At 41.9% G+C, this 14,585-nt stretch overlaps 2 protein-coding genes across 2 annotated transcripts; both read left to right on the top strand.

The window, feature by feature from the left end:
* Window positions 1-2,026: 2,026 nt before the first annotated feature.
* LOC114137200 (vascular cell adhesion protein 1-like) lies at window positions 2,027-9,500 on the top strand. Its single transcript, XM_028005821.1, has 7 exons — window positions 2,027-2,231; window positions 6,407-6,664; window positions 6,882-7,181; window positions 7,258-7,515; window positions 8,781-8,859; window positions 8,950-8,980; window positions 9,144-9,500. Exons 1-7 carry the CDS (start codon window positions 2,027-2,029, stop codon window positions 9,162-9,164), a joined length of 1,152 nt encoding a protein of 383 aa, XP_027861622.1. The 3' UTR covers window positions 9,165-9,500.
* A 7-nt stretch (window positions 9,501-9,507) lies between these two features.
* On the top strand, window positions 9,508-13,882 carry LOC114136538 (B-cell receptor CD22-like). Its single transcript, XM_028004582.1, has 8 exons — window positions 9,508-10,379; window positions 10,540-10,623; window positions 10,735-11,091; window positions 11,566-11,868; window positions 11,945-12,202; window positions 12,412-12,487; window positions 13,253-13,292; window positions 13,378-13,882. The coding sequence occupies exons 2-8, from the start codon at window positions 10,548-10,550 to the stop codon at window positions 13,573-13,575; spliced, it is 1,308 nt and encodes a 435-aa protein (XP_027860383.1). The 5' UTR covers window positions 9,508-10,379; window positions 10,540-10,547; the 3' UTR covers window positions 13,576-13,882.
* Window positions 13,883-14,585: the final 703 nt, after the last annotated feature.

Raw genomic sequence — 14,585 nt, 5'->3', positions numbered from 1 at the left:
AAGTCAAGCTGTCAAAATAAATAAATAACATCAGGATTATTCTGATACCACTCCAATATTTTTCCAGTTTCTTCAAGTCCAAACATCAAACTCCCCAACAGCCTCAGGTCAGGGATTCAACCTGTACGTTAAATTTGACACCATCAGCACAAAGTGAAATATTAATGTACTTTTTTCCCCCCATAGGCTGAACCAGATGAGGACGTTACAGTTCAAATGCTTCCTGATAAAACTGAAGACCAAACTTATGAGGACATGAACGGTTTCCAGAGACAACCAGAAGTTTTCCATGAATCTAAGAAGGACAGAGGACTGGAGGAGGCAGTTTACTCCCGGGTCCAAAAGTTCAGGGCAAGAAACTGCTCAGTGCAGAGGGCTGACAGTTTGGCGGATACTTACATTGAAATGAAGCACCAATAACTGCTGTTGTGCGATCACAGAAATATAGTTTTTGTTTTGACATTATGTCAGATCATGATGATTCTCTTTCCCTGTTGTACTTGGTTTCATCACAGTTTTATCATTTTATTGTAATAGAGCAGTTGCATTTTGGCTTTTTGGTGGCTTTCTTCTGGGTGACAAACTTTGATAGACTTCACATCATGTCTGCCATAACTCTTATGTTTTTGTTTTGTTTTGTTTTGGTTTTTTTTTTAAAGAAATTGACTTTTAATCTATTAGATAATTTATATTTCTGATACCACAAGAACACAAAAACTCCACTGATATTCTGGTGAAAATTACATTTTTTTTCTGCCTTTAATGTTCAAAAGCCAAAAGAACTGATCTCCTGAGTTGCATGGTGGTTGGATTTTCCTATCATGTCAATTCTTACAATAGTAGCATAAAATTGCTTGAACAGATGAATGCGGCACCTTCTAGGATCTGTAAAATCTTCCCAAGGATGAACCAGACTTGTGCAGCTGCTCAACTCTCTTCCTGATGTCTTGAGCTGATTTCTTTTGACTTTCCCATCATGTCAAAACAAGAAACCCAAATGTTTCAGGCAATTATGTAAAAAAGCATATACATATATTTTTAGACATTTTTAATCAAAGTTGCATACTGCTAACCATTGTGTCTTGATGCCTCTCTTTTTTTTCCAAGTTACTAATTTTTAAACATATTCCACAAGTTCACTCTAAAACAAGCAAATAGGGTTGTTAAATAAAAATAAAATTTCGGCAGTTTTTATGTGCTTGAGCTATTTCTTTATTCTGTGATCCAATTGAAGACATTCTGAATCTGTGTGTCTGGTTATCCTAACTGAGAATGTCAAATATAAACGCTGAATGATGGAGGATCGCTGCTGTTCTGTGAGATGTTCTGTGTACAACAACGGTTGCCGACGTATCCAGAGGACGTCACGCCGACCTTGATTTGAAGTATGTTTGAAACTTTGCTTGTTTTTTGACAAAAGGCTCCTGGGATGTACAATGCGCTAATCACTTACCAGTGCGCTGCTAAACACAAAACATATTTTACAAATATAATTCAGTTGCGTGACAAGACTTTCAAAGCTGTTCTGCATATTTCACATGTATGTATTCAGTTGGGGGTTTTTTATCAGACAGTTGCAAAATCTGTTTGGTCATGTCCACCCAGACAAGATGATCTCTTGACACAATAAAGAATGTTAAATGCAGCGTATGTCATGATCTGTGTTTTTCCTTGTTTATTTAGAGTTTTCTGTGTCGTTAAGTCTCTTCGTTGTCCTGTCCTCCCCTTGATTGTTCCCAGGTGTGTCTCGTCTCTGTGATTACCCTCCCGTGTATTTAACTCCACCTGTGTTCCTTGTTCCTCGTCGGGTCCTCGTCAATGTCTAGCCTTGTTGTCGTCAATGTTAGCTTCTGTGTCGTCAGTGTTTCCATGTGCCTGCTGCTCGTTGTTTGGATTAAGTTTTCTCATTAAATCTTCATATTCATCATACCTGGGTCCGCTGCATCTGCCTCACCACCCTTCACCACACCGCTTCCTGACAGTAGGACCCGACCACACTGAACGGTGAGGCACGCTACTTTTCGTTATGGACCCAGAAGGATTATGGAGAGCGATCGAGGACTATTTGGCAGTGTTGGCAAGTCCGTATTCAGCCCGACGGCGGCTGAATACGTCCACACGCCTGGTCCTCCTGCTGGATCAGTGGATCCCGCGGCTTCCGCATCTGGGACTGGCGGAATTACAACAAGAGGCAGAGTGGCAATTCCAGACAGCAGCGGCCGTGCTGAAAGGTAACCCTCTGCCTCCCAGTCTGCACAGTCTCTCCGCCAGCCCAGACCCGGGACCAGCAACTCCAGCCGGCGCACCCGAGGCCGAATCAGCCGGCGTTCCAGCCGGCGCACCCGAGGCCGAATCAGCCGGCGTTCCAGCCGGCGCACCCGAGGCCGTATCAGCCGGCGTTCCAGCCGGCGCACCCGAGGCCGAATCAGCCGGCGTTCCAGCCGGCGCACCCGAGGCCGAATCAGCCGGCGTTCCAGCCGGCGCACCCGAGGCCGAATCAGCCGGCGTTCCAGCCGGCGCACCCGAGGCCGAATCAGCCGGCGTTCCAGCCGGCGCACCCGAGGCCGAATCAGCCGGCGTTCCAGCCGGCGCACCCGAGGCCGAATCAGCCGGCGTTCCAGCCGGCGCACCCGAGGCCGAATCAGCCGGCGTTCCATCCGGCGCACCCGAGACCGAGACTCCCAGTGTTCCTACCGAGACTCCCAGCGTTTCTTCCGAGACCCCGACTTCCGAGACCCCCAGCGTTCCTTCCGAGACCCCCAGCGTTCCTTCCGAGACCCCGACCTCCAGCGTTCCACCCGAGACCCCGACCTCCTGCGCTCCCTCCGAGACCCCGACCTCCTGCGCTCCCTCCGAGACCCCGACCCTCTGCGTTCCTTCAGAGACCCAGACAGTCTGCGTTCCTTCAGAGACCCAGACCGTCTGCGTTCCTTCAGAGACCCAGACCCTCTGCGTTCCTTCAGAGACCCAGACCCTCTGCGTTCCTTCAGAGACCCAGACCCTCTGCGTTCCTTCAGAGACCCAGACCCCCTACGATCCTCCTGAGACCCCGACCTTCTGCGTTCCCTCCGAGACCCCGACCTTCTGTGTTCCCACTGAGACCCCCTGTGCTCCACCAGAGACCCTGCCTCGGGGGGCTCGTCGTCGCCGTCTGTGGGCGGCCCCCGGGACTCCCCGTTGCCACCTCCGGCGCCGCGGGCGACGGCCGCTAGACCGCCTCTGTGGTTCCCGCCTCCAGCGCCGCGGGCGACCGCCGGACCGCCTCTGTGGTTCCCGCCTCCAGCGCCGCGGGCGACCGCCGGACCGCCTCCGTGGTTCCCGCCGCCGCGGACGACCGCCGGACCGCCTCCGTGGTTCCCGCCGCCGCGGACGACCGCCGGACCACCTCCGTGGTTCCCGCCGCCGCGGACGACCGCCGGACCACCTCAGTGGTTCCCGCCTCCTTTGCCTCCGCCCACCCTGTGGGTAGTTTTTTTTTGTTGTTTATGGACTCTTGGCCCTTCTTGTTTTTCCGCCCACGATGGTGGGTTGTTTTTTGTTAGTTTGGACTCTGGCCCGCCGTCCGGCACCCCTCCACCCACCCTTGTTGGGTTTTTTGGTTTTTTTTTCCTTGGGCGTCTGGTAGCCGCCCTTGAGGGGGGGGTACTGTCATGATCTGTGTTTTTCCTTGTTTATTTAGAGTTTTCTGTGTCGTTAAGTCTCTTCGTTGTCCTGTCCTCCCCTTGATTGCTCCCAGGTGTGTCTCGTCTCTGTGATTACCCTCCCGTGTATTTAACTCCACCTGTGTTCCTTGTTCCTCGTCGGGTCCTCGTCAATGTCTAGCCTTGTTGTCGTCAATGTTAGCTTCTGTGTCGTCAGTGTTTCCATGTGCCTGCTGCTCGTTGTTTGGATTAAGTTTTCTCATTAAATCTTCATATTCATCATACCTGGGTCCGCTGCATCTGCCTCACCACCCTTCACCACACCGCTTCCTGACAGCGTACACACGCAAGAATCCTTTGGACAGAAGACGGTTGTTCATCTGCTGACTGACTTCATAAACACCTGATTTAAAACAAAATTTTACTTTGCATTTAGATTTAATTGGTAAGAAAATGTTTACTGTGTTGAACTTTTTGGAGATAAAATCATGTTTTTGCTTAGTGGACTTTATGGAGGTTCTCTCAAAATGCAACAGTGCATTTTTTTAAGTGTTACATAAAGATTGTTTTAAAGAAACCTAATTATTCTTTTAAGAACGTTTCTAAGTGACTTGTTTTCATCATGTTTTCATTCCGTCTGCAGGGTGATGAAGGATATCTAGAGTATCACGGCAGCGCTGTCTGGAAATATGTCGACACTCAAAATGTTACTGAGTCTCGTCTTTCTTCCAAGTGAGCTGTTTGTTCTCTTTCTTTCATTTGGTTTGCAGGAAGATTATGCTGCATATTATGTTCACCATTATTTTACCTTTACAGGTATTTTGGCTGTTTGTGAGAGACCAGGTGTCTCACTTACTTTACCAACCCCAATCGAGGCATTGAGTGGATCTTGTTTTCAAGTCCCATGTCGCTTTATAGAACACAATGGATTTAATTCCACAGGAGCACGTGAAGGAGTGTGGATTAAACATGGCAAGGATATTTACACAACCGCACATGGAATTAACAAATATCCAATAGAAATTACCGGAGACTTGGACAAATTCAACTGCTCCACCCTGCTTTCTGACGTAAATACAAATCTTGCGGGGAAGTACTTCTTAAGGCTTGACAACAAACAAAGCACGGTAACAGCTTGTGCTCATCCACTCTGGGTAACTGTGAGAGGTGAGTGTCTTATCTGTCATAAAGTATTTAGTCAACCCTGAAATTAGGTACTGCTTTGCATAGTTCTCTTATTCAAGGTTCCTGGTCATGATTGTGCCAGAAAAAAAACCCCCAACACTTTTGTAACCTTTACTTTGACAGGCATGTTGGGCAAGGCAGTATAATTTACGCAATTCATACACAAGACAATCCAAAGTGCTTTTTAAAAAATGTATGGATAACATGTAAATATGAAGCATAAACATAAAAGCCTGGCATAAAAGAATTCATAACACAGACTTTAATTAATAGATTTTTAGACTACTTTCACACTGCAACCTGAAAAGACCCAAAAACGACTTGCCCTTATGTGACATTCATCCGCCCTGAACATTATTGATACTCGACAAACATCATTATTCTGCATCCTGATATGCCAAGCAGGAAGAAGAGCAACCGTGGCGGACGACAATGCATATTAAGTTGCGCTGACTCTGGTTGGACAACGATCACAACACACTCTCCCACATACATGTTTACTTCCATGAACACTGAGCATGCTCGCTATATCTGACACTATTGTATGCTTAGATACACATGCAGGATGCTTTCAGATTTTTTGCAGTTCACATTAGGAGACCACGTACAAGTTGCATATCTTTGGAAATGTCAACGGCCAGGCAAAACATCGGAATTGAGCATTAAAGCATGCAGTGTGAATGAAGTGTGAAGGCTTAATTTTCGTCTTAGTTTTAGTCTTAGGATTGTTTGTGAATATGGGCTTGTTGGAGAACGTCATCACTAGTTTAGCTAGCTTTCAATTCTAGATATTTTGTACCAGGGAGCCAGTCTATGTGTAACGGATCATAGGCCAGCACTCTCTGCGATTTGCTTGTTAATATGTTTTAAGATTTACAGCAGTATCAGGTCACGACAAAGTAGAGTGACATTAGCATATATGATAGGACATGTAGGGCTACTTTATAATATATGTTAGGTTCTGGGTCAGGTTGCAGAGCAGACACGAAAAAGGTATGATACTTTAAAATGGGAAGGTTTAATGCATTTTTTGTTCTAAAGTTATTTTTGTGCACCTGATATTTTCAGGCCAAAATTAGTGCAGTGTAATTAACACTGATTCAAATGCTACATTGCACAAAGTCTATGCACAATGTTTGATATTAATTATTAATTATTTCACAGTTTTCTGTTGTTAAAAATGTACATAAATGTGGAATTACAGATTCTCCTTGGAGTCCCAGCATTGATGTTCCCTCTGACCTGAAGGAGCATCAGTCTGTCACTGTAACCTGCTCAGCTTTCACTCCCTGTCCACACTCACCTCCTGAACTCACCTGGAATCTCCAACAAGACTCTCTCAGACAAACAGAGAAAAACACAGATGAAATCTTTATAACTAAAATCCAGGAGAACATCACTCTGTCAGACACACATGATGGATACAACATCAGATGTTCTGCCAGATATCCTGTGATTGGAGGAAACAAAACAGCAGAGACAAAAGTGACCCTCAGTGTTTCATGTAAGTGATCCTGTCAGCAGGTCATGGTTCAGCTGTTTCTGATCAATAAAGTTCATATTTGTCTCATTTTCCTCAGATGCTCCTAGAAACACCTCAGCATCTATCAGTCCATCAGGTTTGGTGTCAGCAGGTAGCAGGGTGGAGCTGAGCTGCTTCAGCAGAGCCAAACCTCCACCCAACTTCACCTGGTTCAGGAAGTGTGAACATGGAACCACTAATGTATCTGTGGGGCCAATTTACAGCTTTGTTGTTACCAAGGGAGGAGAGTATTATTGTGTGGCTACAAATGGTCTGGGAAATCAGAGATCATCAGATATCTATTTAAGGATTAAAGGTAATTTAATGGCTATTTTTAGTCCTTCTTTATTAGTTTTTTTTAAATGATTTTTATTTTTAGATTATTATACCTGTTACTGCTAAATAAAACATAAAGTAATTCAAAGAATTTGTTGGAAATTTAACAAACAGTTCTGTTCAAACCACTGTAGTTACTATAAACACAAAACATACAGTATGTTTTACTTTCTCCTGTGTCTGATGTGAAATCCCAGAAACCTCTGGAAGTCCCAGCATTAATCTTCCCTCTGATCTGAAGGAGCATCAGTCTGTCACTGTAACCTGCTCAGCTTTCACTCCCTGTCCACACTCACCTCCTAAACTCACCTGGAATCTCCAACAAGACTCTCTCAGACAAACAGAGAAAAACACAGATGGAACCTTTACAACTAAAATCCAGGAGACCATCACTCTGTCAGACACACATGATGGATACAACATCAGATGTTCTTCCAGATATCCTGTGATTGGAGGAATCAAGACAGCAGAGACAAAAGTGACTCTCAGTGTTTCATGTAAGTGATCCTGTCAGCAGGTCATGGTTCAGCTGTTTCTGATCAATAAAGTTCATATTTGTCTCATTTTCCTCAGATGCTCCTAGAAACACCTCAGCATCCATCAGTCCATCAGCTTTGGTGTCAGCAGGTAGCTGGGTGGAGCTGAGCTGCTTCAGCAGAGCCAAACCTCCACCCAGCTTCACCTGGTTCTGGAAGAGCAAACATGGAGAAGTTGACGTATCTGTGGGGCCAGTTTACAACCTCAGCGTTACTGAGAAAGGAGAATATTACTGTGTGGCTTCAAATAATCTGGGGAGTCAGACATCATCAGTGATTCTTCTTAATATTGAAGGTAATTACTAACTGGTATTCAGAAATTTAAGGTTAAAGACGTGTGACATTGTACAATAATTTCAACAGAGTTCATGCAGCCAATTCTTCATGTTAGCTGGCTGGAGTTTCAACCCAGCCGAGCCTTCCTTCTTGCATCATGATACAAATATATGACTTTATGGCTGCAAATAGTCTTAGTTATGAAATGTCTTCATAACTAAATTGAATTAAAAATCAAACGTAAACAAAAACTGATAATTTGATCTGGGTTTGTATTCTGAAAGACTAAAAGCAGCTGCCAGCAATGAAGTGTCTTAGACTTTCTGAAACTGTAAAGTTCATCTTATAATTTTACTTCAGTAAGATAAAAGTAATTCATTGCTAAAACTACAAGCTGACTACATTTCTAGAAAGCTGATGTCATCACCACAACTTCTTCTGTTTGCTGATTGGCCAGGATGAAATTCTGTCCGATGAATCCAGTTTTGTGAGCAGGGAAAATGGCAGGAATATCGACAGAGACGAGAGATATTCTTTATAAAATGGGCACAGCACTGCCAACAGCAGGCACTTCATTTTGATACAGCAAAGAAGAATAATTAATTTAATTTTGCATTGTCTCATCGTCATTACGCACTCTTCTTGATTTTGTTTTGTGTATCAATCAATCAAATTCAAAACGAGACCTTATTGATTTTGTTCAGAAGGAGCTACGTGTGAAAGCTACCAGACCATATTATGATTCTTAAAACAATGCAGTTTGTTGGTGTTACGGTCAGTGGCCTTGCATGTTTTTTCTTTTTTCTTTTTCTTTGTGTTTTCCTTTTCTGTATAGTTGCAGCTTCCTGCCTGTTGACTCCACTCTGAGAGACAGGGCTGCACTCAGCCGTCCTCCTTACTAAATCATATGCCAACCGCCATTAAGGAAAAAGTCGAAGAACCAATCACAAGAGATAGTGTCGCACCTAGCAACAGGGTCAAGACAGGGATTTCTCCTTGCTCAGACTCGCTCTCAGCAGATTACCGAATTACACTTAGGCTGCGACTCCTTGGCAGGAATCTTATGCGCTGATAGGAGCTCTGATGATCTTTGAGAATATGGGGCCTGATCTTCTTGTCAACAAATATTTTTGTCATTTCTCACTGCCCAAGATGTTTATTCTTAAAAATATATAAATACGTTGAAAATGTATGTCACGGATAGTTGTAGTTCAGGCTCTTAAACCATGCAAAGTCCTGATAACATTTCAACTTTGCTCTGTTGAACATTATTCTTTGATCAAGAGTCTAAAGTTTCCATCTACTCCACAATGACGATTGTGGGATTGGTGATGCTCTGTGGTGCCGTCATCATCTTTGAGTGGTGAGAGACAATTTTCTATGAGATTTTTTTTTTTGCTGTGCACCTGTTTTATATTTAGTAACACTAACATCCTTTTATTTTTTATTTTAGCTGGCTTAGATTCTCCAAGAAACCAACGGAGGTGAGAAAATTGACCTGATAAATAAAGTTAATCCTGAAATTATTCATGCTTCTTGCACCTGCGTGTCTGGGTTGCTCCCGGTGTGATATGTAGGTATTAACTGCAGTATAAAAAACTGCGTAGCAACAACGCTGTTTGTTTCTTTGTTGTTTCCTGTCTACAGGACACAAACGAAGCAGAGTGATGGAGGCACAGGCATCATGAAAATAAAGATGTAAACTTCACTCTGCAGTGGAGAATTTCTTCTTCCCTACCCTATCACGTACCTCCATTACTTGCAATGCTTTCTTTCAAAGATTCAGCCATGCAGGCAAATATTTGAATCATTTTTTTTGTTCAAAGTAAGGAAATTTAAATATCTGCCACGTTTTGAGTGTTGCTTTCACTGCATAAAAATCAATGCAAAAATAAACAGCAAATAGAAGAGCCAACAACTGGTTATGTCATCCAGAACATGTTACTGTGAAATATCATCTCCGTCTGTGTCGTCCAGTAACAGTCTTCAGTCAGAGGTTTCTTATTTCTTATCAAGTTACTTGTGTATTGCGAGTTTGTGTAACATTTAATTGTGCTTTTGTTAAGATAAGGTGTTTCTGAATTGAATTGTTGACTTCCTCTACTGAGGCTTCAAATAAATGTCTTCACCACATGTACAGCAACAGCTTCCCCCCCCTTCAGACTTTGTTTTCAAAGCACTGCTCATTGCAGCTGGTCTCAGCAGGTGAATTTAGTCAAACCAAGAAGATTGAAAACGTGGTTTGTCATTTCTAACGAGAAACTGCGTTGGCGTCTTCCAGTCCGGCTGACATCTAAGTTGTTCTTAGCTGACGTCTAAGAACAGACGGCACCACTGACAGCCTTAAAACAAAGTTAATAGAGTCTATCAAGTCCACAAAGTCTTGGATCAGGAGATTCTCGGGATCAAACGCAATTAAAATCTGATCAGATCGTGATCCAGAATCACCAGCTCTTTGTTTCTTCTGTGATCCAGCGGAGTGTCTATGTTTAGATATAAAAGTAGAATACAGTAGAGTATTTGATATAACCAGAGGAAGCCACTCCAACATCTCATTTACATTTCTGTTTTTGCTTTTGCTTTTGTTTCTTCTTTATTTTAATTCGTAACTAGTTACTGAGAAGTAAATGAAAGGAACCATATAGTTGCGTGGGGCGAAAGTGTCAAACTTGTTGATAAAATATAATTCAGTTCCGTGACAGAGGCTTCCCAGGTGAATGTTCAGTCGCTCTTCTCAGACAGTAGCAAACATTGTTTGGCAGGACAAATGGACAATACAAGCTGACATCCTCTTTTACACAAGAATGAAGGCTTACTGCTGCAGCTTGCCTCCACACGTCAGAAGCTTTTAAACAAAACGCTGACTGAGTGAAGATTTATTCGGTAAGAAAGTCTTTCTAAGTTTAACCTTTTGTCACTTTTCACTCTGAAGGACATTTAAATGTTAAAAAAATGCATTTGTTTAGTACTTTATGAAAGTTCTCTCAAAGTATAACAATACATTAAGTGTTATAAAATCAAGACTTTTGATTCATGTTTCCAGTCTGAAGAATGATGAGACTGATTGCAGCTTTGTCTGAGAATATAGTGACAGCCAGCATGTTACTGAGTGTCATCTTTCTTCCAGGTGAGCTGTTTGTTTGGTTTTTTTTTCATTTACTTTGATTAGTGGTTAGTAAAGTTTCTCTCCGGGAAGATTATTCTCCATGTTATGTTCACCATTAGTTTGTTTTTGCAGGTGTCTTGGCAGTTTGTGGTAATGTAAACCCAAGTTTCTCGATTGCCACACCAAACCAGAATGAGGCACTCAATGGATCTTGTCTGCATGTCCCATGTAGCTTTAAAGCACAACGTGAATTTAATATACAAGGAAATGCTCGTGGAGTGTGGATTAAAAGTGACAAGAATATCTACGAGACCGCAGACGGAGTTAACAAATACCCACTAGAAATTACTGGAGACTTGAATCAATACAACTGCACCACCCTGTTTTCTGATGTAAACACAAATGTTCAGGGCTTGTACTTCTTAAGACTTTACAACGGTAACCTCAAGGCAACAGCGTGTGCTGATCCTCTTTCGGTAAACGTCAGAGGTAAGAGTGTTATTTTGAATATCTCATGAAGTTCTTAGTCGACACTGAACAAGGTACTGCTTTGCCTTCAAGGCATTTTAGTTGTAAAGGTTATGTTGTAAAAGGCTTTGAATGGAAAATTTGAATTCCATCTGTGTCCTGTGTATAAATGACAAAGTCATCTGTGTACAAATTAAAGGGAGATCAATTAGAAAAAATTACACCAATTTGATTAGCATAAGAAGGGGTTCTTAGTGCTTGTTTTTTATATTGATAAAAGGAAAAATGATTCAAAATGTTTTGTTTGTCATATCTTGTATATCTTACTTCCAAGTTACTTCTGCTTCCAGTAATTTCAGACCAAATTCAATGACATTTTCACAAATTCAAATGCAAAGCTTTAAATTAATTGCTTGAATATGTATATATTGTTTGAAATAATGAACTATTTTAATGTGTTTGTTGTTGAAAATCTACATCAATGTGAATTTATAGATTATCCTTGGAGTCCCAGCGTCAATATCTCTGCTGGTGACCTGAAGGAGCATCAGTCTGTCACTGTAACCTGCTCAGCTTTCACTCCGTGTCCACAATCACCTCCTGAACTCACCTGGAATCTCCAACAAGACTCTCTCAGACAAACAGAGAAAAACACAGATGGAACCTTTACAACTAAAATCCAGGAGACCATCACTCTGTCAGACACACATGATGGATACAACATCAGCTGTTCTGCCAAATATCCTGTGATTGGAGGAAACAAGACAGCAGAGACAAAAGTGACTCTCAGTGTTTCATGTAAGTGATCCTGTCAGCAGGTCATGGTTCAGCTGTTTCTGACCAATAAAGTTCATATTTGTCTCATTTTCCTCAGATGCTCCTAGAAACACCTCAGCATCCATCAGTCCATCAGGTTTGGTGTCAGCAGGTAGCTGGGTGGAGCTGAGCTGCTCCAGCAGAGCCAAACCTCCACCCAGCTTCACCTGGTTCAGGAACAGCAAAGATGGAGCCACTAACGTATCTGTAGGACAGGTTTACAGCTTCAATGCCTCTGAGGAAGGAGAGTTTCACTGCGTGGCTTCAAATGACCTTGGTCAAACCAATTCATCTGTGATCCTCCTTTTGATTAAAGATGGTTTGATAAATGGTATTCAAAACTATACGTCATGTGCTTTTGCTTTTTTTTTTTTTTTTTTTGCTGAGTCCATATGATTGAATCTTTCATGTTAATTTCATTTCATTAAGTTATATAGTATATAAACTAGCTATATTTTTAACTACAATGGTTAGTTATTCAACACATGCTTTTCAAGTAACAATTGTTTTTTCTTCTGGGGACAGGGAATTTAAAGTTTTTAAGTCCACTTCTTGCTTTGATCGTTTTCCCTGTGCTCATCTCCCTTCTGATCTGTGTTTGGTGAGTACCATAAAATGAATGTTTTTCTTAGATGCATGTGATGGTTGAGGTGATCTGCTAGGTAAAATAATACAAATATGTACATCACATTTTTCAGCTGAGACAACGTTCGGAGCAATACAGCTCTGCAAAGATTTGATTAGGTTGATGCTTGATCAGATTTTTTTAGGTATTGCAACTGAACATAGTTCTTGAGTCGTTTTATAATATGTAATTGTCATGGTTTGTTGAAGGACCCAAGCACAGAGAGCCAATAAGTTTGAAGTTTTCAAAGAGAAAAAAACCCTCAACATAAATAGATTTAACATAAAACAGCACAGGAACATGTCAGCATCCAGCAATTGGTGACAGAAAATGAGGAGCTTAAATATCAGGGAAACTGATTACTGGAAAAGAAGAGGGACTGATTGGAAACAGGGTGCAGCTGTGAGTGGAGGCCAGGCAGGCAGGCTGAGGGAGAGGCAGAAGGCATGAGAGGAGCAGGAAAGGTAATAAAAAAAATTAAAAAATCAGGATCTTGGTTTGTAGTGTTTTTTTGTCGAAATAGTTATTCTTTCTCTAGTAGCAGAAAGAGAAAGACTGCAGGGAGAAGACTATTCTTTTGTAAAGAATAGTACAAAAGAATAATTAACCAAAGAAGTCACGTTTCTAAGAAGTCCATCTTTTAAAGCCCATTTGAGACCAGCCTGGACTCTAAATCTCTGTCTTTGTGTTGTTCACTGAAGCACAGCAGAAATATTCTGACCGCTCTGTAACGTCTTGCAGGTGCTTTAAGTCCAAACGTTCAACTCCACAAAAGACTCAGGTTGGGAAAAATTCAACACTCCACTGAGTTTTCATTTGAAGGTTTGTGACAGAATCAAAATGAACAATACTTTTTTCCCCCACAGAGTCAAACTGGTGAAGAGGTTCATGCTGAAAAAGGAGCCAATAAACCAGAAGAAGAACTCCAATATGTGGATATAAACTTCTTTAAGAGGACACCCGAAGCTCCTTCTGACTCAGTGCAGGAAAGCGGACAGCTGGAGACGGTGTACGCACAGGTCAAAGCGCCGGACGCAGGAAACAGAAAATACTCTGTAGATTGATGAGATACACACTTTGGAAAGTGTGTGTCATGTTACAACTGGCCATGGTATCGACAATCAAACATGGGGGTGGTAGTGTGAGGATTCGCAGCTGCTATCTTTTTTTTAAGGATTTTTTTTTAGCTGTAGTGGCCTTTGTTTTTGAGAGAGGGAGAAAACATTCAACTACATTCTATCATATCTTATACTTAACCAAAAGTCATGTGTGGTTTGCCCTACAAGCAGAGTGCAGCGTCGTGACAGAAAGAGCATGATAATCCCTCTGATACGCATTCGGTAAACGTTTCTCAATTTTTGAAAGCGGAAATTCGACATAATCCTCCATTGTTGTGACTCGGACTTATTTCCACATTGTACATCAAAGAGATCAGCATTTCCGTGGTAACAGAATGATGCGTGCAGCTAACTGGAACTAGCCAGAGCTTTGCTCATGACAGGCTGCTGCCAAATCCTGTGTGCAGCGTGGGAGGAGATTATTCCCTCCAATTGTTTTTTTTAACAAAAGGTACTTCCTCATGTGAAACTGCCGCTGGTATAGATCCTGTCTAAGATCTTAGATAGAGGATAAATGTTGTAAGTAGGTTATGAAATTTAAGAGAAAAAGAGGGGAGACATAGCTGTTGTTTTTATTAAAGAACTTCATTGAAGTCAGTTAATTCAGATTTATTTATTTGTTACTTATTTTGCAGGTTTCACCATTTCAGCATTGTAAATCTTACAGTAAATCCTATTGGCTAGACTTACAGACTGTTTCACCACTGTGTCGTTATAATTTTTTCAGGTGTTCAAATCTCAGAAGGAATTTTGTTGTTTCCTCACTCAATAAACCACTGATTAAAATTGAAAATTATCCAAGTTAAGTTTCTTATTTTTATTAAAATAGAAACACATTTCCCCCACACTCCAAAATTCTTAGTTTGTTCATGTTACTCAGAGGCCTGGAGCTCTGCAGAAGAACAAGTGGGCCATAAAAAGTATCTGTATCTTTATTATATAAGAAATATTGGAGA

This window comes from Xiphophorus couchianus, chromosome 21 (genome assembly GCF_001444195.1).
Source record: "Xiphophorus couchianus chromosome 21, X_couchianus-1.0, whole genome shotgun sequence".
NCBI classification, from domain to species: Eukaryota; Metazoa; Chordata; class Actinopteri; order Cyprinodontiformes; family Poeciliidae; genus Xiphophorus; species Xiphophorus couchianus.
The sequence above is the reverse complement of the archived record's forward strand: the minus strand, read 5'-3'. Positions and strand labels throughout refer to the sequence as shown.